A 27,968-nucleotide genomic window follows, 5' to 3' on the forward strand; every position below is an offset into this window, starting at 1 on the left:
AAACATGGGAACACACTTTCAATAGCTGTGACTTGTCAGACGTTTAAATCCTTGTCCTAAGAGAGAATCTAGGGAATATTTATCTTCTATGCTCTGCTGACAGCACTGGGAAGAGCAGACATGGGTAATCTCACAATTATACAGTGATAATGGTCCTGCAAGCAGATGTAATACTGCCAAGTATGAAATTACTTGGGCCTAAAAAATGGTTGGAATGTAAGTTTTTAGGGAGGGATTAAAGGAGCAGGAAGGAAAGTTGTGCACTAAGCACAATAAAAACTACAGTTGCAAAGCAGTGGGTTGCCCAGAAACAAAGAGAGATGTAAAAAACCTGGAAGGGAGAGAAGAGCCAGAAACGATGGCTTTTTCTGAGGAAAAAGCACGTACAGGCAAAGGGTGGTCACAGTAATCAGTGTGTTTCTGGTATCTGAGGGGAAGATGCTGGGTAGGCTCTTTGTGTGCCGTGCTGAGCACCCCTTGACAGGGGTGTAGCAATCCAGTAAATTTATTTTCTGGGTTGTCACACACCCATCGACACAGCAGATGTGTCACAAACAGCACCTGAATGTGTCAGGCAACATTTATTGCTGTGCCAGGGGCTTTCTTCTGAAAAAATGAGAAAAGCAGAGCAGCCTGCAGGCCACCATGGGTGGTGGCTTTCTTGCCAGCTCAGGTTCTGGTTTTAAATGATTTTTAGGTATTTGATCTCAAGAACATGATCTAAACAATTCCCTTCTCTGGGTCTTGGGTTGCTGCAGTGAGAACTTGGTGTTGTGCTTTATCTAGATAATACACTAAGAAGTTTTGCACTGTATAGCCAGGTGATTATTGCTGAGTGTGTTTAGTTTCTGCCTTCTGCCCAGTGCTTTCTCTGGCATGTTTAGTTTGTTTTACACGTGAAAGCTACACGTTAAGCTTGGTCACTGTGAACCAGGGCTCTCATTTTCTGCAGGAGGCCAGAAGTAACAGAGCAATTACTACGGTGAGTCATGGATTTATTTTAAACATCTATTTTAGTACTTGAAGAGTCATATCCTAAACGTGCCTGGTCTTTTCCGTTGGCTGGGAATTAGGTTTTGCTCACAAGTAAGACACGGGGAGGCAGCTCTAGCTGGGAGTTGAGCACCAGCCTAAGGGTCTCTGTAGGTCTACACATAAAACCATTTAAATTACAGCTCAGGGTGGAACTTCACTGCAAACCATTCACCTCTCTAATTTCCTGCTCTGTGATCTTCCAGCTTTCTAAAATATTAGCAATGTTTGTAAACAACAGGCTTATATTTAAGCCAGCCCAAGTGAATTGTATTCTTTTGCTCAATTAAAATAATTTTTTATTCATATAATTGCAACCTTTCAGCAGAAGCTCAGAGCAGAAAAAGCACTTTAACAGGTGCCCACTTGCCTGTGAAATATTCTTCATTTCCTCATCAATTTTTGCAGGAGGTATTTAGCTATTTAAATTTGTCAGCAGTTAGTTTTTCAGAACTGGTAAATAAATGTTCAGAATTGGTAAATATATTAATACCTTGAGTAAAATGGAAAAATACATCTTTTCCGTATTTGGTGAAACCTCAGTGCAGTGGAGAGGCACTGGTGACCCTACAGGGCTGTGCCATTAAGGCAGGGATTTTTGTCATTAATCCCATGAAGCTTTCTGTTCTTAAGCATACTACTTTCAGTCCTGCTGTATAAGTGCCATGTAGTCTTCAGTTTGACATTCACACATTTGCAGCACTTTTTAAAAATAATTTAAAATTCTACTGTTACCCAAGTCCCACAGAAAGAGAAGCAACCAACACAGCCCTGCAGGGTGCTAAGGTTCAGAAGTGTAATAGAAGAAGTTTTTAAAACCATTTAATAGTGTTAATGACCTGAGTGCTGACACCTCAGATCAGGACCAAGGGCTGTCCCTGTGCTGCCACCAGCAAAGCTCTGCTTGGCTTCACATATGGGCTGGATCCTGCAGCAAGTTGGGATCAAACTAATTATTACTGACTGACCATTTCCTTTCTGTGTAGTTATTGAGGAAATCTGGAAAGCGTCTTAAATGCACAAGCTTATTTTTAGGTGCTTTGTTCAGTCAGAAATTGAGGCAGCTCAGGTGTGTGCCCAGGGAAGGGCTGGTTTGATGTCTCCTGCACCGGGGGAAGGTTGTTCCTCCAACCTTCTAGAGGGTTTTTTCAAGGGTGCTGCAGTATCACTGCCTGATTGCTGCCTTCTCTCCTTGTATCTTTGGCCTAACAAAAGTCTTGAGAAGTATACAAGTCCTAGAGAATCAAAAAACTATTTGAGGTTTATTTTGTGTAAGTTTGTATTAGATTTCATTTGAAAACCTTTGGATGGAACTGATGTGCACTAGGGCTTGGGATGGTCACCGTCATCACCGCCGTGTTCTTCCTCAACTACAGATGCACATGTTGCAGGAGCAGACAGATGTGAGCATGGGTTTATCTCATTTTTTATTATTATTTGTTAAAAAGGTATCAGACAGAGATAACGTTTGAGGACACAACTTGCTGGAGATTCAGTATAGGCAGAGAGAATATCTGTTCCAAGCCCCTGAAAGAAACCCATCCATCTTGGCAGAGGTTTGACACTGCGATGGATGCAGAGATAAATGCCCAAAGCGCCTTGTGAGCAGCAGCCTACAAACCTGTCCTGCCTACAAACCTGACAGACCATTTGGAGATCCTTATTAAATTTTCCTGCATCATTACCCAGACAAGCGTGAACAGCCTTGCTGGAGCAGGGTGGAGCAGCACAAAATCATCACACGAGACACCTTTGCAAACCCTTTCATTTACACCCACAACTGCTAGATTGTAGTATTGACTCGTCAGTCTCGCTGCTCCTAGTTTTGCCGTGCCAAGTACAAAAAGCTAATATTTGATTTCTTCTGAAAACATTTTAATAGGAAAATAATTGAGAAGAAAATATATTTTAATAACATCAAGAATGGGGCAAATGGGTTTATCATCTGAGGGCTCTGCGGTGTTTCCGGAGATCACTGGGGCCCTTGCACACATCTTTGTGTCATCTGTCCTTGTGCTCTCCCCGTTTGCAGCAGATTTCAGCTCGTGCTGAGCCCTGCTTTGCATGCACAACTGCACAGCCCAGCACAATCAATCCCTATTAGCCTGTTCCATTATTGCCCAGTGTTTGAATTATACATGGGCAGATGAAGGAGGAAAAAGAAGCCAGAACAAAAGGAGGCTTTCTGTTCTCAAGTGAACTCTCTTAAAAACCCCTGTCCATAATCTGTAACAACCCATTAAGGTAAAAAAGTTGGTCATCAACAAGCAAAAAGTGTAAAACCTTTCTAACAGTGTCAATTGCAGAGTTTCAGCAATATACGTGTTTTTTCCCCTTTCCATTTGCATTTTCTCCAGGCAGCTCTGGGACTATGGGCTGCAGCCACTGTCTGTTAGGTGCTTGGGTGTATCTTTGAAAGCTGTTCTCCATGGCTTCTGCTGCCAGTTGGATTTGCTGATCTTATCCAAAAGTTCCCCCCAAACTGGGCTGTTTTCTCTCAACTGCATGTTGGGAGGGTGATTTCTGAGGTGACAGCCCTGCCCCCCCAAGAACAGGCACACGGCACGTGGGGAGTTTTGCATTTGCAAATGGGCCAAGTAGGGTTTGATAGAGAACTGGAAGATATAACCAGAAAATATGGAAGGAAAAATCTCTGGTCTGAGCTGGCTGTTGGCCAGGTGTTAGAAGAGGATGAGCCTCTGAGTTTGATTAACCTGAAAAGGGGAAAAGTAACCAGCTTGATTTAAGCTGCCACCCTTGGTTAGGCCAACCAGCCTTAATTTACAGCTCAGTGAAATCTACATCGGTGAATTTTGTATGTTGGATGGGGACAGAGTGAAGCTCTGGAGATAAATCACAAACCTCCTTAACTGTGTGTAATTCTGGTGCATTACCATTCTTCATCCCTGCTTTATTTCACTCCTCTTGCTCCCACTCTCCTGCCAGCGCAGGAGATACAAAGTAAGATCACAATCCTTTTGGACAGGTCACATGTTTGTATTTCTAATTTGACAATACACCTCAGGCACTGAATAAATAACTCCTAAACACCTCCTTGCTGTACAGCTCTGCCTGTATCCTCAGAAGTTCCTTATTTGTCTGGGAGTTAACATGAGTGATTCGTCAGGCCAGTGCCTCAGGGCCAGCTGGAGAGCGTGACAGGTATTTGCAGTGATCCTCCATGAAATGAGCTGCACCCTGAGAGACGGTCCTGCTGCCCACGGGGGTTAGTCCTTCATAAAACCCAACCCCAGGAGCTGAGGGACAATGCAGTCCTAGTGAAAACCATCTGTTGGATACCATTGCCAGCCACGATGGGGAATCCGGGGCAGCCCCATTAAGGCAGAGTGCAGCAGAGATGCGCGCGACATCCCTAAGCCAGCCCTTAGTTACATGGTTGTGAAGGATTTGTTAATTATAGGTCTTGAGTCCAGTTTAGTGCCTACCCAGTGACACTTCATTTATAGCTGCTGCTTTAAGTCTGGTATTTATGGCTCGGGCACCTGAGGAAAGTGCAGGTCAATTCCTGGTGTTCAAAGGAAACTTTGCAGCCTGGATCCTTAAGGCAGGACTGGGATAAAGCCAGAGATGCCACAGGGCTGGGTACAAATTGGATGTTTTTAATTGTTTTGATGTTTGTTTTTTCCCTGTGGGACTTTCAGTCTGCTCCTACTTTTTCCACGTGATTACAGGCCCCATTACATTTGAAGGACACTACTAAAAGCCTGTTGAGCATCCAGGGTGACGTTCTGTAACCAGGTAAGGTCAGTCGTGCTGTTAGAGGGCCTGGTGGGGCAGCGTGTGGAGCAGCAGCATTACTGACCTTAGTGCTGACACTTCAGAACAGGACCAAGGGCTGTCCCTGTGCTGCCACCAGCAAAGCTCTGCTTGGCTTCACATGTGGGCTGGGTCCTGCAGCAGGTCGGGACCAAACTGACTCTCTCAAAGTCAGTTAGTGTCATAAAGGTAACATCTTTAGTATCTTTGGCAGTGTGATTGTGGAGGTTTTATTTGTCTGGGATTGCGAAGATGATGGAATCCCTTTTTTTTTTTCTGTCTCTTTTTTTTGTGGGTGGTTTTTTTTGTGAGATGGGTTCTGCAGACTGTGTTTCACATTGGAATTTCATAATTTCCCTACTGGGAAATGCAAAGCCTTAAAAGGTTTCTAATGGATCCATAGAAGATCTGTCTTACAGATCACAGAATCTGAGACAAATCTTAACAAAGCAAGACTTTGCATACCTCACTGTAAAACCTTTAGTAGCTTTTATGTGTTTTTAGACTTTTATCTGGCTTTATCTTAGAAAAGTTGAGGTATTAAGATTTTGAGGGCATACCCTTATCTTTCCCAATGAAAAATGTAACTTCTTCCTGAACACCCTGGGTTCATGTTAACAGAGGTGAGTAATTTGCTGAGCCTCTAAGGGTTGTGGTATCCTCTGGCTTCTCTTTGCCAGTCACTTGACCCAACAGAAATCCCACAGCTTTGTTCTGCCACTGCTCTGCAAATGGAAACCAAAGCAGTTATAGCCTTGGGTCAGAAGAACTCAGGTGTTGCAGCTTGTGTGCAAACACTGGTGTTGCACTTTCAGCCCTGAAGGCTCAAAGAGAAGTGTCAGCAAGAGATTTCTTTTCCTCTCCTGGACAGACCTCAGCGTAGGCGTTTTGTCTTGTCATGTCGCTGCAAGGCTGCACAGGAGGTTTAAGTGCTACAGGATGCCCAAGCCTGTCCACAAAGAAGAGAGCATGGCTGGTTTTCTGCACTTTAATTAGCCCAGTGACACTCAGAAATTGCTAACCAAAAAAAATAAACTGGTTTTAACATGTTTCTAATTCTAGTGGATTAAATGGCTGAGTGGGATGTTCAGGTGCAGGCCTTGTACAGGCTGGTCTAGTGGGAAGTCTCCCCCCTCAAAGCAGGGGGGTTGGAACCTGATGATCTTTAAGGTCCCTTCCAACCTTAATAATTCTGTGATTCTGTGATAAATATGGGAGCAATGCCAAGAGATCAACTTTTGAACAGAAATGGAGCTTCCCATTGTATTAAGATGATTTTTCAGAAGGACAAGGAATGAATCTCCAGGCTGCAGGATGGGGCGAGGTGGGAGCGTGTCCCGGTTCTACCACCGTATTGATGGGGCAATGTCAGAGCAGCCTGGAAGATGGAGAGCCTGCCCAAAAGGGTTTCCATGCTTCAGAAATTAACTTCTGTTATCTGATGCACAAACACTCCCTTCCAGCTCTTGTTTTTCTACTTGGAAAACTCTTCTACGCAGTTGAGTTGGAACGTTGATCTGTCGATCTATAAGAATATCCCCACTATGGTGATTATAATATGATGAATGGAAAACAGGATTGAGATATATATATACATACTTGTGGATTAGGCAGAATAATAGGATCTGTCAGAAACACAGTGCAAGATAAAATGGCAGCAGTACAATTTCTAACAGAAATACAATATGCTCCTCTGTTTCAAATATAAAATCTTACAATAGTACTGCATACAGCCAGGTAGGGATTGTTTTGTGGTGGAAATTAAGCTACAGCCTTATAAGCATTTGAAGTAATTTCTGTGTCTTTCCAAGAATCAGCTGTTTCTTTTAATCTATTTTAAGAGAAGGAGTTACTTTAATTTTGGGAGGAAAGTTATGTTGAGATGATGAAGGAATTATGAGACCTTGAATTTTCAGCATGATTTTTTTTTAGGTTTGTGCTTTACAGAGTTGACCTCCGCAGTAGAGTTTTGTTCCCTGAAAGAAAGGGCAGGTCCAGCCTATTGGTGGGAAACACCAGCACTGGAGGGATTCAGGGCTGGATGCCTGGGTGATGTGTAGGCAGTTCAGTCCTGTATACCCTGCAAGACATTTGAGGAAAAGAAGGTGGGACTTGAAAAATGCAGATGTATTTTTAAAAGGTATTGTGAGTGATCAGCAGTTTATTTTATTCACAGGCATTTAGCCCTGTAATTTACCAAAATTGTATCTTTTGGAGATTATAGTAGCATTTTTTCTAATCTGCAAAGCTTCTGCTGAAAGCCATTTTGTAGGTATTTAACCGTTTCAATAACCTGTAAATGAGTAAAGAACGAAGAAGGGCTGATGAGCACAATTAGCTTGACCTTACACAAAATCTTTGATGAAGGCTCAGTGTCATGAGAAAAGCCAAAAATGCACATGAGAAATGACATGTCAGATCTGACACCAGCCAAGGAGGAGGCACACAGGTTGTTGGGATCTAGCCAAAGATCCATCCCACCAATAGGTTTTGCAGTGATCCCACCCTAATTACAGGCTGTTGGGATCATGTTGTTTTCATTTTGGAGAGCTGTTCTTTCCAGTACCTGATTTGTCCCTTCTGTCCTGTGCAGACACGGTGCTTTGGGGAGCATCAGAGCAAGAAAAGGCCTTCAGCCCCTGCGGTTCCTACAGTTCCCCTTGTGCCATAGCATGAACAAAATGTGAATGTCTGCTGCTTGGTTTTATCACTGCTTATCTTATAGATAAGCAGTGGATAATTAGATTTATTTTTATGTCTTTGGATTAGAATTGATGGGTCACTGGGAGGGCATGCGGAGGTGGTGTTCCATGATCGTGATGGTCTCACATCACTTTTTATCCATATTCCTGGCAACTGGAACACAAGAGACTCCCTTACCCTCCCTCATTTACTTACTTAGGGTGTTTTTCTCAGTCTTTCCTACTCCACAGGCTATAATCAAAGTTTTATTTGCATTGCCTGCGGGGTGTGTGCAGAGCATGTAAAATAGAAATTCAGGAGACACATGGCTGGTCTCGACAGGAGGAGTTGAAGCAGATGGGCACAGAGGACAGCAATATTAATGATAAAAATGTCACATATCTACCCTAAAAACTGCTGGATTCTTATTGTTTAGGATTTAAAGTCCCTGTAAGGCAAGTGGAAATGCATGTCTATAAATGGGAAAGAAGCTGCATATAGTGTGAGTCGCTGCTGGGGAGTAAATAGAAATGAATAGTTTTTCTTATCCTGCTTTTTGCACAGTTCTGAGGGAAGACTGGTTGGAGCTGTTATTCCAGTGTCAGTTTAATGCCTGGATAGGGATACAGCTGCTTGGATCCTGCTGCTATTGTCAAAGATGCTGTCAGTGGAGGGCTCAAGCTACATAGAAATTTTACATGGAATTTTTCCCCAGCTCTACAGTTGAGCCTATGGACACGGCCTGCGAGAGCCGTGGCTGAGTGTGGGGCAGGTCCAGGCACCTGGGATACTCCCTTTCTAAATAAGGTTATGGGGATCCTTTTCCCCACAGCTTCACCACAGCCCCAGCTGGTGGAGCCCACCTCCCCCCTCTGCAGTCTTTCTCAGAGTTGAGATTGGACTGTTTTCCTAACACTTAGAGCTTCTGTAAAATGCAGATGAGCTGGCACGAGCCCTCCCTGTGCGAGACTTGATGTAACTTTTATCTCCCTGGGGTTTCATGCTTTTAGGCCAAATGTTAAGAGGACAGTGTTGGTTTCTCTGAAGAGCATGATGATGTTCTTGGCTTCTGAGGTCATCCCATCCAAAGCAGGCTGTGGGAGATGGTCAGTGAAAGCGTTGGGGTAAACATCTGCAAAGAAAGCAGGCTGAGCTGTTTGCCAGGCAATGAGTGGCAGGGGCAGCTACCAGCGTCTTCAGAGAGCTCCGAGGTGGGGCAGGAAAGCAGTGGGAGCCATGGAAATCATTGAGGGTGATGGTGGTATTTTACAGGGGTGTTATGAAGACGCACTGCAGAAGACAAGAGCCAGAGAAGCATAGGGACGAGGTGGTAACAAATGGAAACATGAAAGTAGAGTCACTAGAGGAGGAAGACGGGTGGACAGCAGGCAGCGCACGAGCACCCTCGGCACATGCAATGGCTAAAAGCAATCGTTAAAACGTAGGAGGCGGAATGTCAGTTCTCAGTTTTGTCTGAGAAAGAGACTCTGTGCCAAGAGCCACCAAAAAGGTGGGGGAGGACTGGAGAATGCGAGAAGGCATGTGTGGGAACCACATTTGTTCAGGAGGAAGAGCCTTGGCTGGGGAGTTTCAGCATTTAAAAGCCTGCGGTAAGGACAGGGTGGAGGTGGGATTCCTCAGGAAGCTCAGGGTCAAAGAGAGCGACGAGGGGGAAGAGGAAGGGAACAAGTTACATGTGCTGATGGCCTGAAACCTGTGGGGCATGAGGGACATGGAAAACAGAAGGCAAGAGAGGCTGTGGTGAGATGAGCTGCGCTGTTGCTAATGGAGTAGAGTGAAGGGAGAGCAGGGGGGGAATGTCAACCAGGTTGGGCCACCCAGAGCCCCGGAGCTCTGGTCCTCACCCCGAGCTGCGGGCAGGGATGTGGAACCAGGCATCAGCAGGATTTTTGACACCACGTATGAAGGAGATCTCCATGGGCCTCAGGGTGAGCTGGATTGTGCCTGGGGTCTCTAATGCCTTCTAATGTGTTCCTCAAGCCTCGCTTGCCCTCTGGTGCCTTCTCCTTCCCACAAAGCAGTTATCTAAGCACCAGGAGAGCTGCCGCAGCCCTGACTTTTACAAGGTGCCTTGTCTGATGCTAAAACACAACACCAATAATCTTACCTGACTGAAAAAAAAAAAATAGGCAAACAAACAACAGAAAAAAACCCCTATCTCGGCAGCCAATATAGTACAGGTTTTAAATTTTCTGGTGATTTTCTTGGTAAGCTGCTCAGCAGGGCATTATTCGGGCAGCCGCGTCGAGGGACTAATATAACATGTGTTCTCAATTTTGGACCCTTTATGTTGGGAATTTTCCATTGTGCAATTGCATTAAATCTGAGGCAGCTGACAGGAGCATGGTGTTTTCTAGCTCTACACAAGGTTAAATGACTGAAATAAAAATAGATGGAAAAGAAAGCGAAGTAAAATAAGTTTGGTTTCTCATGTAATGGCTGAGAGTAGCAGAAGGTCAGGGACTTAAGGATAGCCCAGCCATTAGTCAGGGACTGTGAAAAAACTGATCCTTCCTAAATCACTTTGGAAATCATCTTCCACTTCAGATGCTCGTTCTCTTTCATTCACATAGATCATATAACTAAGACTGTGTTCAAAGTTACCATTTTTATATAAATCATGGTAATAATGACTATGTATGTGAAGCACTTTACTTGCTGAACGCCTGGGCCGTAGGGTGTTATTTGCAATATTTTCCTTACTAGGAAATGTATGGGGTTTTTCTACTGCAAAAAATACACCCTGTGCTGGTGTCTCAGGAAAGGGGAAGGCAGTCTGTGGAGCAGTGGGGTGGTTTTGCACACAGGAGAGTTGTTGAATTTACAAATGCAAATACCAGGCCAAGACAGCAGCCAGAGGTAAAGCTGGAGCTCTGCTCTTCGGAAGGAAGCATCACTTGGGTGGTGGATCACAGAGGTTTGCAGCCTTGTGTGCAGTGTGTGGGTCTCCTGCAGCACACCAGGATCATTCTGGAGTTGGTTTGGGCTCTATATTCCCATCCAGCAGGGTTTTAACTTTTGCCCCCATTTTAAAACATCTCACAGGTCTTGTTTTCAGCCCAAATGGCAAAGGTGACCACTCTTTTTCTCTCTGAAGTTTAGACAGCCTGTTAGACCAGCTGCAGCAGGTACCAGCCCTCCAGGCTTTCACAGGTTATCAGCACAGCACTGCTTGGACACTCATTAAGGAAGTTTGCATCAATAAAAGCAAGAGGGGGTGTTGTTTATTGGTGTAGTTTCTTGCTGCAGCAGAGCTTCATGCATTTGCAGCATTTGTTCAGGTGACCTCAAATGCTAAATCCTATTTTGTTCTCTTCCAATGACCAGCTGCACCCCAGTATGGCATGTTGTACCCTCACTATCATTTTGTTGTCTTTGTAGTTTGGATACTGGTATTTTCACCACCAAGTCCTCTGGGGTGAGAGTCTGTTCACAGCCTTCTACACACCCTTTGGTGCCATCTCCTTTAGCTTTCAGAGATGTTTCTTGAGCAGCAGCTCATTTTGCTGGGTTCCTCAGGTGACCCTGGTGGATGGGTTCCTCTGCATGTCCTGCTGTTGGCTAAGCCATTACATTATGCAGTTGCAAGGGGTTTTAGCAACAAATGGGAAACGAGATCCATTTAGGTCTGCAATATGTCAAATTGAAAAAATTATATATACATATATGCCTGTCTTGTGAAAAAATAGCTCTAGTTTTGAGCTGTGCAAGACAGACCATGAAGTTAAAAATAAATCTTCTGAACACAGTGCATCTAAACAAAACTTGTTTATTACTGGCTATTTTATTTATACCAGTCATGGGATATTCAAATACTGACCTGGCAGCAGCAAGACATGGCTTTTAACTCTGGGCTGGGACAGCCCCGCAACAAGCAGCAGCCATGAGAATTTAAGACCATTTTAGCTTTTTGGTGAAAAACCAACCACGCGCTTCTCTGGTCTGCCTGGAAGGAAAAGAAAGCCATAAGCCATGAAGTTAATTTTATTTACTGTTGAAGGATCCTAGAATGCTTTGTGTAACTGTTTGGGTTTTTTTAACACTGTACAATCTGAACTGAGGGCCAGGCATCTTGCTTTTTAAAGTTTGTTAGTGTGTATCTAAAAACTTACTTACCATCTTTCTGTTCTAAAATACAAATCATGGCATCTGGTCCAAAGGCCATGCAAAGAATATCTGTAATAGCTGGAGGTTTTATGGATACAGATTGCATGAGCTGGAAGGGGAAAATATAAAATACTCATGGTCTTAGTGGGCTCTGCTTTGCTCAACATTCATTCCACTCTGCATCACTTAAATGAGGAAAATAAAAACTCCACCACCTTGGCCAACACACACTAAGCCTGTTGGATATGGTGGTCAAGGAATAATTACATTTTTGGTGCATTTAGAGGTTAAAGTAATTAAAAATGTCAAATCTTTTCTGCTTTTCCATTAAAACAAATACAACCCCTGACCTCAGTTCTGGAGGGGATGAGGGAAGGGAGCTCTGTTTGACTCGTGCAGTAGTTTCAGTCCACATGAGTCTTGAGTGGGCTCTGGGGCTCATCTGTACTTTTCTCTTACTGCTCTCCTCAGAAAAAGCCAACTCGGAGACAGAGACTGGGGAACACCCCACCCACTTCAGCCCCTCTCTGCCGTTATTAATAGGAAGAACATTTTCTTACTCATAATTTGTGTATATATGTACACGTGCACACCCCACGTATTTGTTTTGCTTCCCATTCCCTGCTGTGTTTTCCAGGCACCACTTGTTTGATCGCGCTGTTGTCAGACAAAGAGCTCACGGTGGCCAACGTCGGTGACTCGCGAGGAGTCTTGTGTGACAAGGACGGGAATGCCATCCCCTTGTCACACGATCACAAGCCCTACCAGCTGAAAGAGAGGAAGAGGATTAAGAGAGCTGGTGAGTCGTAACATTTTTTGCTTTGGATTGAAGGTTTTTCTTCTCTGCTCTGTCAATAATACAGACTTTTCACCTGAGGGAGACTGAAAATCACCAGGGCGAGGCATCAGCAGATAAAATCTTCCATTATTAATACAGCACTTTTCAGAGGGATGTCATGGGGCAGAGAGGGAAATGGAAGAAGATTGACCTATCCCTTAATGAGCCAGCTTTTGGAAGAGGAGCAGCCTTCATCTTCCACAGCCAGTTGGCTGTCCTGGCCAGGTCCCCTCTGATCTCTGCAGGGAGCAAGTTCACAAACAGGAGCAGCAGCCTTCACACCAAACAGGATCAGCAGCCTTGATGTGAGAGGCTGGGTCTGAAGCTCAGTGAGGTTTAGTTCCTAAAATAAGCAGAGCATGAACCTAATTCAACAAAGTTAATTTTTGTGCCCATATAGAGTCTGCTAAGGAGCACAAACATGTAAATTGTAGCAGGAGTATATGGATAGAATATAAGAAACAGAAACCTTTCTGCAATAAATCTTTGTAGCTTTCATCACTTGTCAGTTTAGCGACCTCCTGGGCTAGAAGTTACATTTGGATCATCAAGTTTAATAGCCAGTTCTCCATGAATTTGTCAAAGTCTCTTTTGAACCTGTTTCTGGTTTGGCTCCCACAGCAGCCTGCAGCAGCTAGTGATTTGATGAAGGAAAAAAAAGTCCCTCGTTTGTGTTCAACCTAGCGACGAGCCCTGCCTCCAGGGTTGCAGTGCCCCTCTGCCTCCAAGGCTTCCTCTGGAAAGTGGAAATAATAAGTTTTTCTCTGAGTGTAAAACATTTTTAAAACCTACAGGTTATCAGTATGTTCCCACCAGCACAAATGCCTGTAGAGGGGCAAGATGTGCTTTCTGTTTGCTTTGGAGGTGTCAGAGCAGTGGGGACCCTTCCTGCTGCCAGACAGAGAGCTCAGGCCATGTACGTTCCCCAAAGAGGAAGAAAAATAATACAGATCCTAAGAACAGGAAAATCTTGGTCTCAGTTTCTCTCAACCTCTGTACTTGGGGGATGGTTCCATAAAATCTGGAGATTTTTCTGTAGAACTGCTCCCCTCTTATCCAAGCCTAGGGTCCCTGTGCACTTGTTCACCTAGAGAAGCCCTTCACTTAGGAGAAAAAAAACATTATGCAGGTATTTCTTTAGTGTAGAAGTGAGGCTTTATGGCACAGAAAGGTGAACCTGGATTGTTGGGGAGAAATGAATTCAATAGACAAGCATTATAACTGTCTGCAGCTAAAGAAGGAATGTTCTAGCTAGCCTAGAGACTTAATTAATTAATGTGACTTACTGCCTCATTATATTATCATGACTGATACGGCCTCACAGGGCTGTTGGACACACACATACATGCAATCCAGTTTATCCTCCTGCTGCATCTTTTTACATTTTTTTGCGTTAGTTTGTGTTAGTGGGATTAGATTTCATTTAAAAGTTAAATCCACACAGCCCCGGGTGTGAAAATACCCTTCAAACCTCACTCTGGTATAAATCAGTTGTGGGCACCCTGAAGCAGCAGCTCAGAGCAAAGTGCTGTGTGCATCTCAGCAGGGCCTTAACGTTGGGATGACAACTCCAAACTCATTTTCCACTGCCACAATGGATGTTAAGGAGGCTGGTGGCTTGATGGTGGACAGGGCATGAATTCAGTCCCTTTCATTTCCCCCCTCACAGCAAAGGTGCACAAACTCTTGCTCAACCCACAGCCTGGATCAAACTTTGTATTTCTCAGCCTGATGTGACCCGAGAGCAGCTCTGGTGCAGGAAGCCCAGAAGCCACCACTCAGGTCTCTCCTGGGAGTGGCGCAGTGAGAGGTGACGGGTACCCAGCCGTGGGGTTTTGTTGGTGTTGGCTGGTGTTGGCACAGAGGCTGATGCACACCCACCAGTGCTGCAGGGTCCCACCTCTCTGACCCTGCCTGTGGGATAGGGGAATGCATGTCCTGTGACACAAGGCTGCTGGGTTCCCTGGAAAACACAAGGAATCTTTTCCTGATCAAGAGCCTGAGCGATGTGTCTGGTATCTGTGTAAGACAGCAGCCTTGAGACAACCATGGGTTTGGCTTGTGAAGAAACACTTGGTTGTAGACCACAAGGTGACTGTCACCACTAGAAATCTGAGTCACCTTGAACATAATCCTCTGAGCTCAGCTCTCACTAACATAGAAAATGTTTGTGCCATTGTCAGAAGGATTCTGGCTCTTTAATGCCTTTTCTTCTGAGGGGGCAGCCAGCGCTGCAGAGAGTTTGCTTTTCCATGAGCATTGTTATGTATTCTGTATGGATGGCTTTATAAAAGAAAATACTAGAAGGGCCCACAGACACTTCAGCAAACCACAGGAATTCAGCTCAGGTTCCACGTGGGAGTGGCTCCCGAGAGTCACTTTGTACCTGAAAGCAGGACCTGCAGAGGCAGCAGTACCAGCCATCTCCTGCACACACAGGGACGTGGCAGGCATGGCTGCCCTCTCACTGTGTGTAAAATGTCTCCTCAAAAGTGCCTCTTCTTAGTGGCATTTGGCTTCCCTGGTCACTCCAGTATGTACACATGATTACACCCTAGTTACTACCATCCCAGACTGGTGAGTAGGTGGCTGTGTAACATTCAGCCAGGGTGTTCTCAACACCTGCAGCAACAGCTGGGTGAGGTTGGTCTGCATGTGAAGAGGAGGAGCTGCAGGAGGGTCACCAGCCCTGTCTTCTTGTGACTATGGAAGGAAACTTCTCCATAATGGAGACTCCCTGAAGTTCATGAAAACACCCAGCTAAAAAGTTTTTGTTTCTGCTGATTTTAACACAAATCAAGTTTGAAGCTATAAACACCAATGAATCATTGAATGAAATGTAGTTTCATCTGAAAGCAGGAGAAATTCAGAGATTAGATCAGCCAACCAGGAGTGAAAATGCCATCACAAGATATCAGAGTCTGACAAATAACACACGGGCTGAAGCACAGAGCTGAAAACGTTCTGGTAACTACAGAGAACAAAGAGATTTATAAGAACACCAAAGCTGACAGCTTGCAGATAAAAAAGAGACAACAGTTCATCTCATTTTGCAGTACATTTTAACATTCCATGTTTGCGAATTACTTGTCCTCAGCTGACTTGCCATGGGTGTTAAGGAACAGTGCTGTGAAGCAGTGCAGGCAGTGGCAGCAGATGCATGCACAGGAATTTTAGTCTTTGACCTTGAGCCTGGGGCTGTTCCCTCCCCCCGGGCACCACCAGCCTGTGGCAGGCAGGTGCTGGCTGTGTCAGCACCATCCATTTCAGTATCTCACTCGAAGCAACCCCTCAATAAAATAATGTCTTTTCAACTAGAGGCACAGCTTTAATCCCACTGATGGTAAAATCAATCAGTCAGATCCCAAGTTGCATTTTTCTGACTTAGAGTGAAATTTTGTTACTGGTTTGTTCACAACAGGTTTGTGCTGCTTTTGACATGGCTCATTCAAGGCAGTTGGATAGAGGAGCCTATAAATGTTTTTGCACTTGCTTCTTTGCTTTATGCCTTAAAAGTGAGCTGTGAGTCCTACTGCAGGGCATTTTCAGTCTTGTTTCCATCACAGATCTTCTGACGTGGGGAAAACATTGAGCTACACAGGACAAGGAAGCATTTACTACCCCAAGAGTATAAAGATTTTGCTTTCAGCTTTTTTGTCTTAACATTGCATGAAGCTTCTGAAGGCAGTTGTGTAGTGCAGTAATACCTGTCTGAAGTCAGCTGTCAGTGTCTCTGGGGGAGCAGAGAGCATGGAGCTGCTTGGTTGGAAAGCTGAGCCATCCCCCCATGTCCTGCATCAGCTCTTCTGACAGCACAGGCAGCCACAGTCCAGCTCTTCCCTGCTGCGCTCCAGGATCATCTCCCACTTCTTTCTTTTTTTGAGAGATCTGACATCTGTACACCTCAGCATACCACGGGATGAATTTTTGGGTGGGTTTGGCAGGAAGCCAGAGAAGTGCTTTGACTTTAAAAAGAACTGCTTTAAGTGTTGGTGTTTCTCTCCAGGTGGTTTTATCAGCTTCAATGGCTCCTGGCGCGTGCAGGGGATCCTGGCCATGTCCCGCTCCTTAGGAGATTACCCTCTGAAGAACCTCAATGTTGTCATTCCCGACCCTGATATCCTTACCTTTGACCTGGACAAACTGCAGCCAGAGTTCATGATCCTGGCCTCAGATGGGCTGTGGGATGCTTTCAGCAACGAGGAAGCTGTCCGATTCATCAAGGAACGCTTGGATGAACCACACTTCGGTGCCAAGAGTATAGTTCTACAGTCCTTTTACAGAGGATGTCCTGATAACATCACAGTGATGGTGGTGAAGTTCAGGAATAGCAGCAAAACAGAAGAACAGTAATTACCAGTGGTTCTCTGCCTCACTCTGAACTTAAACCAAACTCTTACAATTTAAACATAGTAGAAAGCTCTAGGAAATACTGCTAAGATTCACACAAAAGGAACAGATCCCTTTGGTCTTTGCTTAACAAAAGGAGCAATACAACAGTTTCGTCCTGGGTGATTATAAGAATTAAGTTTGTTCACATGTACCTGTCTCCTGTGACCTTGCTCCTCCTTAGAAGCCAACCATAATCTTCCATTTCAGAATATTCTTTACAAATCCTCTGTAGACTTTTCATTTGATTCCTCCCCTCTTGTTTCTGGCAGTCAGGGGGTCATTGGGCTGCAGGGCAGGGCAGTGCTGCTGCTCCAGAGCCAGGGACAGGAACGATGCTGTGGAACTTCAGAGTGATGCACTCATGGTTCTCATCTCTTCTGTTTTAATCTGCAGTGATGAGGTTTGTGTAGGAAAAGGTTTGCAGTTATTGGCCTGTTACTGACCTGAAGGAGGAAGAGAAGCCAACCACTAGCCTGCCGCCACAGAGCTGGCTCCCTCACCTTGTTTAACCTCCTCCTTAAATAAAGCCAAGCATGTGATTAGGTATAGTTACCACATTACCTGAAGCCACATGTTTATTCAGGCTCTGCATTACTCTAATAACGTTTCTTCTATGCCATATTCTATTCAAATGCACTCATGTTAAACCCTGGAAAAATCCTATGAGGTCTGACACCTTCTACATCAAAAACTAGCTCTGTTGTGATAAAGAATGTCTGGCATTCACTGGGACTCACCCCTACGTTAGTTTTTTGGCATGGATTTTTCATAGGCATGGAAAGGAAGTAATACAAGATAAAACTGATTCTGTTGGTGACTGTTTGGAAAACTAATAAATCAAAACAAGGCATTCTTTAGAGCTATCTAGGTGGAGGTCAAGCCTATTGAGAGACCTTTCGCACCACTGCAGATTAATTTGTGGTATTAATCCAGGGGAAGACCACTTGAGAAATTGTTTCTTGGTATGATATATAAATGCCAGGTAGTGTCATTGCGCTGTAGAGACAAAAGCTTGTGTTAAACCTAGGTAAAACTATGTTTAGATCTACCTTTCAGTATTTAATTGTATTTTGGAATCTGTGAATTTGAGCAATGACAGCCTGAGTTTGCTCTGCATCTGGTAACTTGGCTGGGTGCTTCATGATGAAGAGACAGCAGCAGCAGAGTGACAAGGCAGGGGGTGCTAGAGGAGCAGAGCCAGGACTGGGGTTGGAGGTTAGTGTTTTGGATGGCTTGTTATCTGTATCGTGTCTCACAATAATGCTCGGGGTTCCGCCCCCCCCCTGCAAAACATCATCCTGGATGATCCACTGAAGTCCCTTGTCCTCAAGGTGATGGAGGTTGTCAGCACTTGGGTCCTGAGGTGAATCAGGGATTAATGCATTAATGAACACTGTCTGTTTCGTGGGTAAGGAGACACTGTTCTGTGGTTAAAAAGCTGCCTGTTTCTCATCACCCCCCCAGGGCCTTTCTGGGCTCAGGCCTTGCTGCTCCCCCAGCACCATGACCTGTCCTGGCTGTGCTGAGCTGAGCAGGTGTGATGGCCCTCCAGGCAAAACGAAAGAGCACAAATTCTGCTCTCTGACTGAGAAGGAATTCCCATCTTAGCCTGGTAATTTTTGTTCCTAGGTTCTCTCTTCCCCAACAAACTTCGCTCCTGTGGTTTGTTTGGAGATAACCACAACTCCTAATGGGATACCTTGCTGGCAGCAGTGCTCTCCAAACGTGCAGAGCCTTTAGCAGCCTCTTCTCATCCCAGACGCTGGGGAGAGCCCCTTGACTCTGAGGAGCAGGCAAGTGGAAAGCAGAAGTAGGGAAGGTTTTGGACATTTTAAGTCTCTTGGACAGAGCGTTCTGTGAATTTTAAATGCAACTTTGCAGTTAAACTGAGCAGCTCACAGGAAATGTTAGTATCTGCAAACTGCCTCAGTTATTTTATTTTGAAAAGGTATTTGAGGTTGGAGTGCTGTGAAGTGAACCCCTGGTGTGGTGTTTCCTTGGGAGTGCTGCATCTCGCCCTCAGCAGGGCTCCAGCAGCAGACAGGGCCTTTGCCTCTCCTCTCTCCCTCACAGGGGGTGTTTCCTTGGTACTAGCTTGTCACTGTAGGACACCAGCCTGCAGGTTTGTCACAACAGCTGCCCAGGGAACAGAAGACTCACAGCCAGCAGCCTACAGAACTCTTAAAGCAGAGAAACACTTGTACAGCAGGGACATCACTACAACCCTGCACAGGCATTTGAAAATTTGGAACTGCAGCAATGGTCAGCTCCAAAAAGCTATCACAGGGAAGAGCTCAGGGCTGGCACTGAGCCTCCTGCAGCTGACGTTCTGGGGGCTGGGAGCATGGCTGAGGGGTGCCCTCAGCACCACTCACTGCTTGCTCCAGCACTTGGATAGACAGGGCAAGGAGATGGCAGAACCACAGGTATTCACAGCTTCACCAGAAACTGGGAGGAGGCAGTGGGGGGGTGGCTCTCTCTGGAATGCTCCCAGGATTTAGGAAAACAGTGCAGTGCAATCCAGAACTGTTCTGCAGATGTGTCTGGATATTCATTGCAGGCTTCCTTTGCTCTGTCACTCGCAGGCCCATCGAGCCCCTTACCCAACCCCTGTTTCAACCTTCAGGTGTCTGCAGATGCAACAACAGTTATTTTAGCACCTTCAGGTTTCTCTGCAACACTCCCACCTTTCCAGTAGCTCTTCCCTGGCCAAAGGCATTAATGGCAGTGATCTCTGGTAGGGTTGTTGACTTTTGGTTTAATTACTTTAAAAACTAGCTACAGCTACTTTAGCTTTAAAGGTGGAGGACTACTGGAGAGGAGAGGCTTCCTGCAGTCTTCCACACACAGAGCAGTGCCTACTCCCTGCTAGAAGCCTTCTGGGCAGCCTGTAATCCCACTCTGGACATCTGGAACTTTCATGCAGTTTGTGCCAAATTCTGTCGTGATACATACAGCTGTCGGCTGACAAGATTAAATGATGTACGTGTTGCTTATGCAACCTAAACCATCCAGGGGCTGATCCTCCACTGCCTTAGTAATCCATCCCACAGGCACTCCGGGTGGCTTGCACATCTGAGAGCTCCCTCCTGTGTACGTGATCACGGGAGGGTCTTGCTGCTGAAGCTCGAGTAGCTCCACCGGTGACATCTGCTCATCGAGAGCATCACAGGGCTGAGAACTGATACCCTGATGCTGCTGCCAGGTGGCATCTTTCATAGCTCCAGCGTGAAAAAATAGACCTTCTACTTACTCATCTGATCCAGTACTTACAAGAATTTGGGCTCTTCCCAGTGATATTATAAACGCTTTAACTGACACAGAACATTTTAAACATGCTACCATTTAGTTTGTCGTTCTGGTCCATGCTGGGGGCGTGGAAGGGCTGTAGCCGTCACCGGGGCAGCCCAGGGGCAGCCCAGGGGCTCCGGCTCCCGGTGCAGCCCGGTTCGGTGGGATCGCAGCTCCGTCTAGTGGCTGCCCTGCCCTGAGCATCACGGATTGTCTACTGACCTGTGAAGGCAAGGGCAGTACCAAAAGCTGCTGCTGCTGTTGTGGCAGTATTCTACAATTCTCGTGAGGTAAAATTCAAATCCGAACAAGCTGTGAAGTGTTGAGAACACAGAAGCTGGCACTAAAGCACTGCAGCAGCTTGAACTAACAGTGTTTGCTACAAACACACTAATGCACCTTGAAAGAAGGGAGTTTTGTTGTTCAGCTGCCTCAGAATACATGACATCCTTGCTTTAAATAATCTTAATACATTGCTGCTGTATCTAATACTCAATTTACACAGAGAAACGTGTAATGATTGTACTAAAAGAAAAAAAAAACCCTCACCAGCCTTTGATTTTCTAAAGTAGGTTTTTAGGTCTCCACCCCAACATCCGGCTGTACAAAACCACAAGGGTAAAACTGAGAACATTCTGCTGAAGTTTGGCAACTGTACAGGCCAGAGCTGCTGCCCTCCATGTTGGCAATATATTTATAAATTATCTTTCTAAACCTGAGGCCTCATATCTATAAGGGTACATACAATTACGTCGATACTGAGTTGAAGTTTAAATCACTTTTATTTAGATAGTGCTGACTAGGCAAGGCTTAGGTGAGCAGCTGTTTCACATAGTTTTCCTTCTGGTAACTGGAAGTTCTAGGTGTTTGTTCTTACACACCACAGTCTAGATGCCATTAGCAAAACGTGCAGCCAAAGCAGCTGGAGGCTCTCTGAAACTGTTGTCAGAAACCATTACAGAGGCTCACAGCAGGAGCAATTATTGCCTAAGTTCTGAAATCTGCTTTTATGGGCAGGTCAGCTCCTGTCTGGTCTGCTCATTCCTAAGGAAGAGCTGAGCTGGCTGAGCTATAGGGCAATAAAGCACTTTTTTCCCTGAGTTTAAATGGCCAGTCCTGTATTCACAATCACAGAATTTTTTGAGTTGGAAGGGACCTTGAAGATCATCGAGTTCCAACCCCCTGCATGGGCAGGGACACCTCCCACCAGACCAGGCTGCACAAGCCCCATCCAACCTGCCCTTCAACACCTCCAGGGATGGAGCTCCCACAACATCTCTGGGCAGCCTGTTCCAGTGTCTCACCACCCTTACACTGAAGAATTTACGCCTAATCTCTAACCTAAATCTCTCTTCTTTCAGCTTAAAACCATTACCCCTCATCCTCTCACTGCAAGCCCCTGTAAAAAGCCCCTCCCCAGCTTCCTGCAGGCCCCCTTCAGGTACTGGAAGGCCACTATGAGGTCCCCCTGGAGCCTTCTCTTTCTTAGACTGAACAACCCCAGCTCCCTCAGCCTGTCCTCATCACAGAGCTGCTCCCACCCTTGGATCATTTTCATGGCCCTTCTCTGGACACGTTCCAACAGGTCCACATCTTTCTCATGCTGGGGGCTCCAGAGCTGGATGCAGTATTCCAGGTGAGGTCTCACCAGGGCAGAGCAGAGGGGCAGAATCACCTCTCTAGATCTGCTGGCCACACTTCTTTGGATACAGCCCAGGATTCCTTTGAGCTGTGGAGATGCATCAGCACTTCTAAGGACATGGACGCTCAGAAGCCCTGAAAAAAAATCCACTTTAAAAGCTGTTGTGTGGGAATATTGCACTGAGCCACTCTAAAACCACTTCTGCCTGGTGTATCTGGAAGTGCTCTCTCAAAATGAGACAGACTCGTTATGGAAATGAACAGCCAGAACTCTGCAAGGGCAGGTCGGAGCTTTATGAACAGACACCCTTCCCAGCACACAAGATAACAGAAGGGAGGTTGAAGCAATCCATCTGGGGTCCAGGACAGCTTCCATTCAGTGCAGCAGGGCTGCAGTTATCCTAGATAAGAGCCTCTTCAGGCTCCTTTGTAACATCTTTTCACTAGAAGCCAGAAGTGGTTTTAAGATTTTATCTGTATTGTAAGCTGAGGGCTGACAGCAGTTTACTCCTCAGCAGAGGGCCAGGGCAGGGAAAACATTCCAGAGAGGAGAGGCTGGGATGTCCAGCCCGGCGGGGGGAGGGAACAGGACACCTCCACACCATCCTGTCTCACATCCAAAAAACAACTCCAAGGAATTAGTGCAGCCTGGAAAATGCACGTGCTGCACAGCAACCATCAGAAGGCAAGAGGTAAACAGAGCTCAGATCTATCAACCTTCTCCAGAGAAGTCACTGGGGGTCAGCCTTGTCTTTTAGTCTTTATTTTATAGGAAAACTTAACTTTTCTGTCATTCCTACCCAGAGTCCTTGTGTTCAGCCGTGGCCCACAGCCTCACACACCATACCTGGTACCTGCATCAAAACCTGCCCAGCTCAGCTCACCAGGAGCTGCAGGAAGCTTTTCCAGTTCCTTCCCACCACCTCTGCCTGAGGGAAACTGTAAAACATGACCCAGGGGTGCACGGAGCTCAGGCTGAAGTGGAGGTGAATGAAAATGTGACAAATAGGGAGCAAAGCTCTGCCTCCCACCCCCCTTCAGCACACCCAACATAACCCATGGACACGAGTCAGGTTTGGTTAACCTCCCATCAGCCTGTAGTTTACATTTGAAAGAAATACAATAAAACTACATCATTTTGTGTGCATCCAGGCAGTGGTGGCCTAGCTACAATCAACTGGCTTTAGAAGTAACTAACAAACGTAAGACAAAACTTAGGAAAATCTTCCAGACCTTCTCTGTCCTGTAAATACTGAGCTGATCCTAAGGAATAATGCCCCTAAACTTGCAGCACCTTCAATTTCATGGTTTATTTCCCTTCTTGAAAGCACGCAAAACACTTTGTGTGTTTTGACCTTTTAACCCTTCTGAAATAACATATGGGCAACAGGCTTGAAATTTCAGTCTGTAAAACCCCTTTTGCTCTCCACCCAGCAGCAGCTTCCAAACATCTTTGACCACCAGATTATCATCGGACCTTTTGAGTCAGAAAGCCCCAAACTTCTCACAGCAAAATCTCATGTGCTTGGCATTCTGATTTAATACAGCTTTCTGAACCACCTGCCTGCGGATGAAGGATCTTAGGATTTGGGAAATTCTTTGCCTGTGGTTTAGGCTTCATTTGTAGTCCAATATTGTAGGCAGAGGCAATAAAATCTGGGCCCAGGACTGACTTTAGGGCTTACATTAGCTCACAGCCTTAAGCTGTTCTTACCTCTTGCATGGCTGCTCATGCTAGGAGCTCTCCTGTTGTTTGCTCTAAGCACAGACATTAGCTCAGCTCTGAGTTTTTATGGTCTTTTAAGCAATAATAAGGTCAGACTCAAATACAAACCAGATTTGGAAGTTAGGTTTAAAAAAAAAAACCAAACAAACCAACAACACAGGAGCAGGAGTATTTGACCACGTAAATTTCTTGCAGAATTGATGCCACTTAAGATGACAGTGGCAGGTGACTGTGTGAAGTGATGGATGGCCAGTGTCACCCTTCTGGGGCACAGACACAACAGCCTTGCTGGGTGATGGGTGGGTTTGTGGCAGCCCCACTCAGCCACTGCTCTGAGACCCTCGTTCCTTACTCATCAGGAGCTGCCTCCTTCATCTATCCACTTTCTGAAGATCACATAGTCTTTCTTAATGACATTATTTATTTTGAAAAAGCAATACAAATCGTGCTGTAGTATCAGTGTTCTTGTGACAATATATTTCTCAATATTGAACATAGCAGGCCTATAAGTAAAAGGGAGCATTGTGGGTTTTTTTAGGATCTATGAACAGTCAAAGAACAAGTTAAATACTTCTCACAGAGCTCTTGGGATCTGACCACAGGACAACAATCAAACACCAGATCCTACCACCACAGGAACAGCTGTAGTTGTGCCTGTTCCTAGGAACACAACAGCCTTCTCCCCTCTGTTATGCAATACTTTAGCTATTTAGTTTACCGAAAGGATCTATTTTTTAAAAACTTTGCCCTTAACATACATTCTTGTAACACTGACATCTGAAATACTTGGCTAGAGAGTATTCTCCCCAAGACCTCATTTTTATACCTAAAAAAATTAACACGTCCTCTAATTTCATCACAAACCCATGTGCGTTGAAAAGCAAAATCCAATACTGACCATAACCACAACGTAACAAAAAAACCTGGTGAAACCTCAGATGTGGTACTAGAGGTTTCTGCACCTCTTCTAATTTGTCTCTAAGAGACAATGAGAAAGACAGCCAAATGTAAATACATGATAGCACCGTAGCTGTAGGACAAGAAGGTGGCAGTGCTCTGTCATTCTCCATGTACAGGATGTAACTATAGTATCTTCACTGTGTAGTGGATGTGTCAAGAACAATTATGTTAATGCAACTGCAAATTCTGTATTGTTGTCTGTTAGAAGTGTAAAGTACTGAAAACTTGGCCTTGCTGATATGAATAAAGTGATTAGAACACCCATCTTTACAGAGATGCAGTAGTTTGTCTTCTCTGAGAAACAGGACTCACATTTTCATCATTTCTCATCAGCTTCAGCAGGATCCACAGGATTGCAACACTCAGAAGGATTAGGGAGGTGATGTGTTCCATAAGAAGGTGTGAGACTCCCAGAAGGACTGCAGGGGGGATGTGTTGCTAAAAGGAGGTTGTTGGGCAAAGGACAAACACTTGAAGGCAGCAAAGGACAACAGTTCCAAAAGCAATTTTTAAAATGCAGGTAGGAATTTGGAAGCACCTTCAAAGCTAGTTCCTTGGCATAGACATTATTCCTCAGTGACATTTCATAACATTCCCTGAGACTTGGGTAGAATCCTGTGCTTACAGCTGAGCCCATGGAGAAGTGTCAGAGATAGGCAGGCAGGACAGCGTACCCCCAAGTATCCTGCACTCATGGAAAAGTGTGTTGTGAGTGCCTACCATTTTTACTGGAGGACAGGAGAATGTCTCCAAGAAAAGCTGCCCCTGCAGCTCTGCCCAGCAGCACGACCCTGCCCCAGTCCAAGTCACCTCTGCACCTCTGGTTTTGTTTGGTGCTGCCCTGGACTTCCAATGTTTTTACAAGGAACAGGTTGAAGTTTATATGTTAGCACCGACTCAAGGGCAAGGAACCGAAGTCTTTGATGACAATTCCTGCCAAAACCTGATTATTTCACTTGATGTGAGGCCGTGCACTGCAATCAAATGTCTGTACCTGCAGATATCAAAATTGATTTTATACAAAAAGAATTTATTATCTTCTGGAATACTGATATTCACTTTAAGGATATTTAAGCAAATTCCAACATAAACATCCTCAAATTTAATAGGTTTGATATGACTCATCAGTTCATAGATCCTTAGAACCAGTTTTCCATTCAGGATATAAGCCATCCCACTGCAATATGGGGGATACAGCCTGAAGGGATATTCCTCGTAAGAGATGTAGTTCTTTAGCTGAAAGCCCCTGTAGGCATAGTTACCAACCAGAGGATAACCAGTAAAAACATCTTCTGAGGAATTCAGCTGCAGAAGGAACTGGATCAGGTTCGGGGTGTTGATGAAGACATCGGAATCAGCCTTCATGAGGAACCTGGCATTGGGACAGAACTCCGTGGCCCACCTGAAGGCCATGATAGTTTTCAAGGTGAGGTTGTTGTAAGTGTCCCTAAAATCTTGGCGAATGATGTCACCATAGAGGATGCTTTCATCTTCCACCGACAGTGCTGCAGCACTGTCTTCTCTCTCAGTGTCCTGACCAAGCAAGAACAGGGTTAGAACCCGATGTCCCCACCAGGAGTTCTGAGATCCCCACGTGATCCTGATGGCCTGCCTGGACTTCACGTCCGTAGGTCTGGAAGACACCAAGATGACCAGGAAGGGGTTGATGTCTTTGCACTTGAGGCGTTCCCGCAGAGTGAAGAGGTAGTGCTGCTTGTAAACGGGCTCATACTCGTAGAAATACATCAGGTTTGTGTGCTCAAGCACAGGGTTGGAGTAGAAAGTTACATACCACACGGTTATGACAGAGAACACCAGCAGAAACAAAAAAATCAATTTTAGTGGTCTCATATACATGACACAAAACTGGAACCGGGCAATAAATACTTTGCAGAAGTGCATCAGTGACCTTCAAAATCCACACCACGAGTTCTGAGGCATCTTTCTTGCTGAAAAAGAAATGAAAAAGTAGTTTTCAGAATGAGATTATTTCAAACCTCTCTTTTTTTATCTTGTCTGAACTGTCAGTTGAAATTGTGCTGCAATATAATGAAGACAAATCCTAGACTCCCTGGTGCAGGTGTCACAGGCAGCATCCTGCACACCACGGGTCAATGCTATACCCCAGGAACAAGCATGAGCAGAATCCAGGGATGGACTGAAAGCTCACAGCTTTCACCTTGGAAATCTCCTCAGCATAAACCTGATCACTGTGCAGAAGACCACAGGGCAAGCAGAGTGATCCCAGGGATCTCAGCACAAGGGCTTTGACTCACCAACATCTCCAGGAAGGGAACAGAGTGCCCAAGATCTGATGGCTACAAAGTACTCAGCAAACATGTTCAGAGGCCCCAAAATGTGTAATTTATTTCAAGAAAGGAAAGAAAGGAAGTTTACGTTGATTCACTTGTTTTGTCTTCACGTGGATTAAACATGTGCAGGATGAAATGGAACCGAGTTTCTGCCAGTGCACGAGCACAGAGATGGTCTGACATGCATTTAAGGAAATTGATTACAACCACAAAAAGCCTCAGATTTGCCAATCTGGTGTTGACTTGCCAGCTTTGTGAGGGAATAAAAACAATCAGCTCAGTTCTTCTCTCTTTATGTAGGCCAACCTGACTTTCAGTGAAGAAATATGAAAAATACAGACTGGAGGAAAACAACCCAAGTTACCTATCACTGCTTATCTGCTGATGCTACAAAAAATAACATTTTGCAAGGTTTGATGAGCAGCTTGCAGCAAAAGCAGATCAAAGTTGGACCAGCCCTTGACTACCTAATGGGAAAAAGTTCTGATTGTAAGGATTTTGATTCTTTATGGACAGAAAAGCCTGAACTTGGGGGTGCAGCTGGAGTCCTTCCAGCTCTACCCAGGACAGGTTCTCCACCGGTTCCAGGCTTTATCTGCCGGCAGGTTTTGCCTCCCCCAGCAACCCAGGCCGCGCAGCAGGAGCAAGGCAGCTCCAGGATGGCTCCTGCCAGGGAAATACTTCATTTGCCGCCGAGCTCGGACGCGACAGAGACGCGACGATCTAACACGGCAGCGACGTGCTCTCCCTGCGATCCTTAACCCTCCGCTCCCGGCGGCTTTTCCGCCACGTGTTGGTTAATGAAAGAGGTAAAAACAAACAAAAAAAATAGGCAGAAGAAATCTGCTGCCTCCCCCTGCTAAAATAATATTAAGTTTTAAAGCCATTTAATTGTTTTTTATTAGAAAAAAAATTTTTAAAAGGCCCGGCAGGGGGAGAGGAAAGCAGCTCGCCTGCCTGCCCACGGGCGGCTGCCCCCGCACGCCGCTTCCCGCTTCCCCTCAGCAGCTCGGGAGCCCTTTCCCTTCCCCTCCCTTCCCTTCCCTTCCCGCCCCGGGCCCCTCGCCCCCGTCCCGCACGGCCTCCCATGGCTGCGGGCCCCGCCGTCCCCCCGCGGCCGCACCTACCGCTCCCGCCGCCTCCCCGCGGCGGGGCTCCCGGGCACCCCGCGGCTCCCGGGCACCCCGCA

The 27,968-nt window shown here is 45.6% G+C and overlaps 2 protein-coding genes across 4 annotated transcripts in view; one reads left to right on the forward strand and one right to left on the reverse strand.

Annotated features, from left to right (window-relative positions):
- Window positions 1-27,968, forward strand: part of PPM1L (protein phosphatase, Mg2+/Mn2+ dependent 1L) — a 111,374-nt gene that overhangs the window by 71,009 nt on the left and 12,397 nt on the right. The window contains exons 3-4 of one of the 2 annotated variants that reach the window (XM_051626280.1): window positions 12,257-12,418; window positions 16,464-24,737. In XM_051626280.1, the coding sequence (XP_051482240.1) occupies window positions 12,257-12,418; window positions 16,464-16,810 (509 nt within the window). In that variant the 3' untranslated portion in view covers window positions 16,811-24,737. Of the gene's footprint in view, window positions 1-12,256; window positions 12,419-16,463; window positions 24,738-27,968 lie in introns of those variants that run through there. The other variant, XM_051626281.1, reaches the window with a different exon arrangement.
- Window positions 23,908-27,957, reverse strand: B3GALNT1 (beta-1,3-N-acetylgalactosaminyltransferase 1 (globoside blood group)). Of its 2 annotated transcripts, none has more exons than XM_051626282.1 (2): window positions 27,907-27,957; window positions 23,908-26,416 (listed from the first exon to the last, which is right to left on the reverse strand). In XM_051626282.1, exon 2 carries the CDS (start codon window positions 26,367-26,369, stop codon window positions 25,365-25,367), a length of 1,005 nt encoding a protein of 334 aa, XP_051482242.1. In that variant the 5' UTR covers window positions 26,370-26,416; window positions 27,907-27,957; the 3' UTR covers window positions 23,908-25,364. The 2 variants fall into 2 exon arrangements, with proteins under 2 accessions (XP_051482242.1, XP_051482244.1); XM_051626284.1 differs by having other exon boundaries at window positions 27,903-27,949.

Source organism: Apus apus, chromosome 8 (genome assembly GCF_020740795.1).
Source record: "Apus apus isolate bApuApu2 chromosome 8, bApuApu2.pri.cur, whole genome shotgun sequence".
Classification (NCBI taxonomy): Eukaryota; Metazoa; Chordata; class Aves; order Apodiformes; family Apodidae; genus Apus; species Apus apus.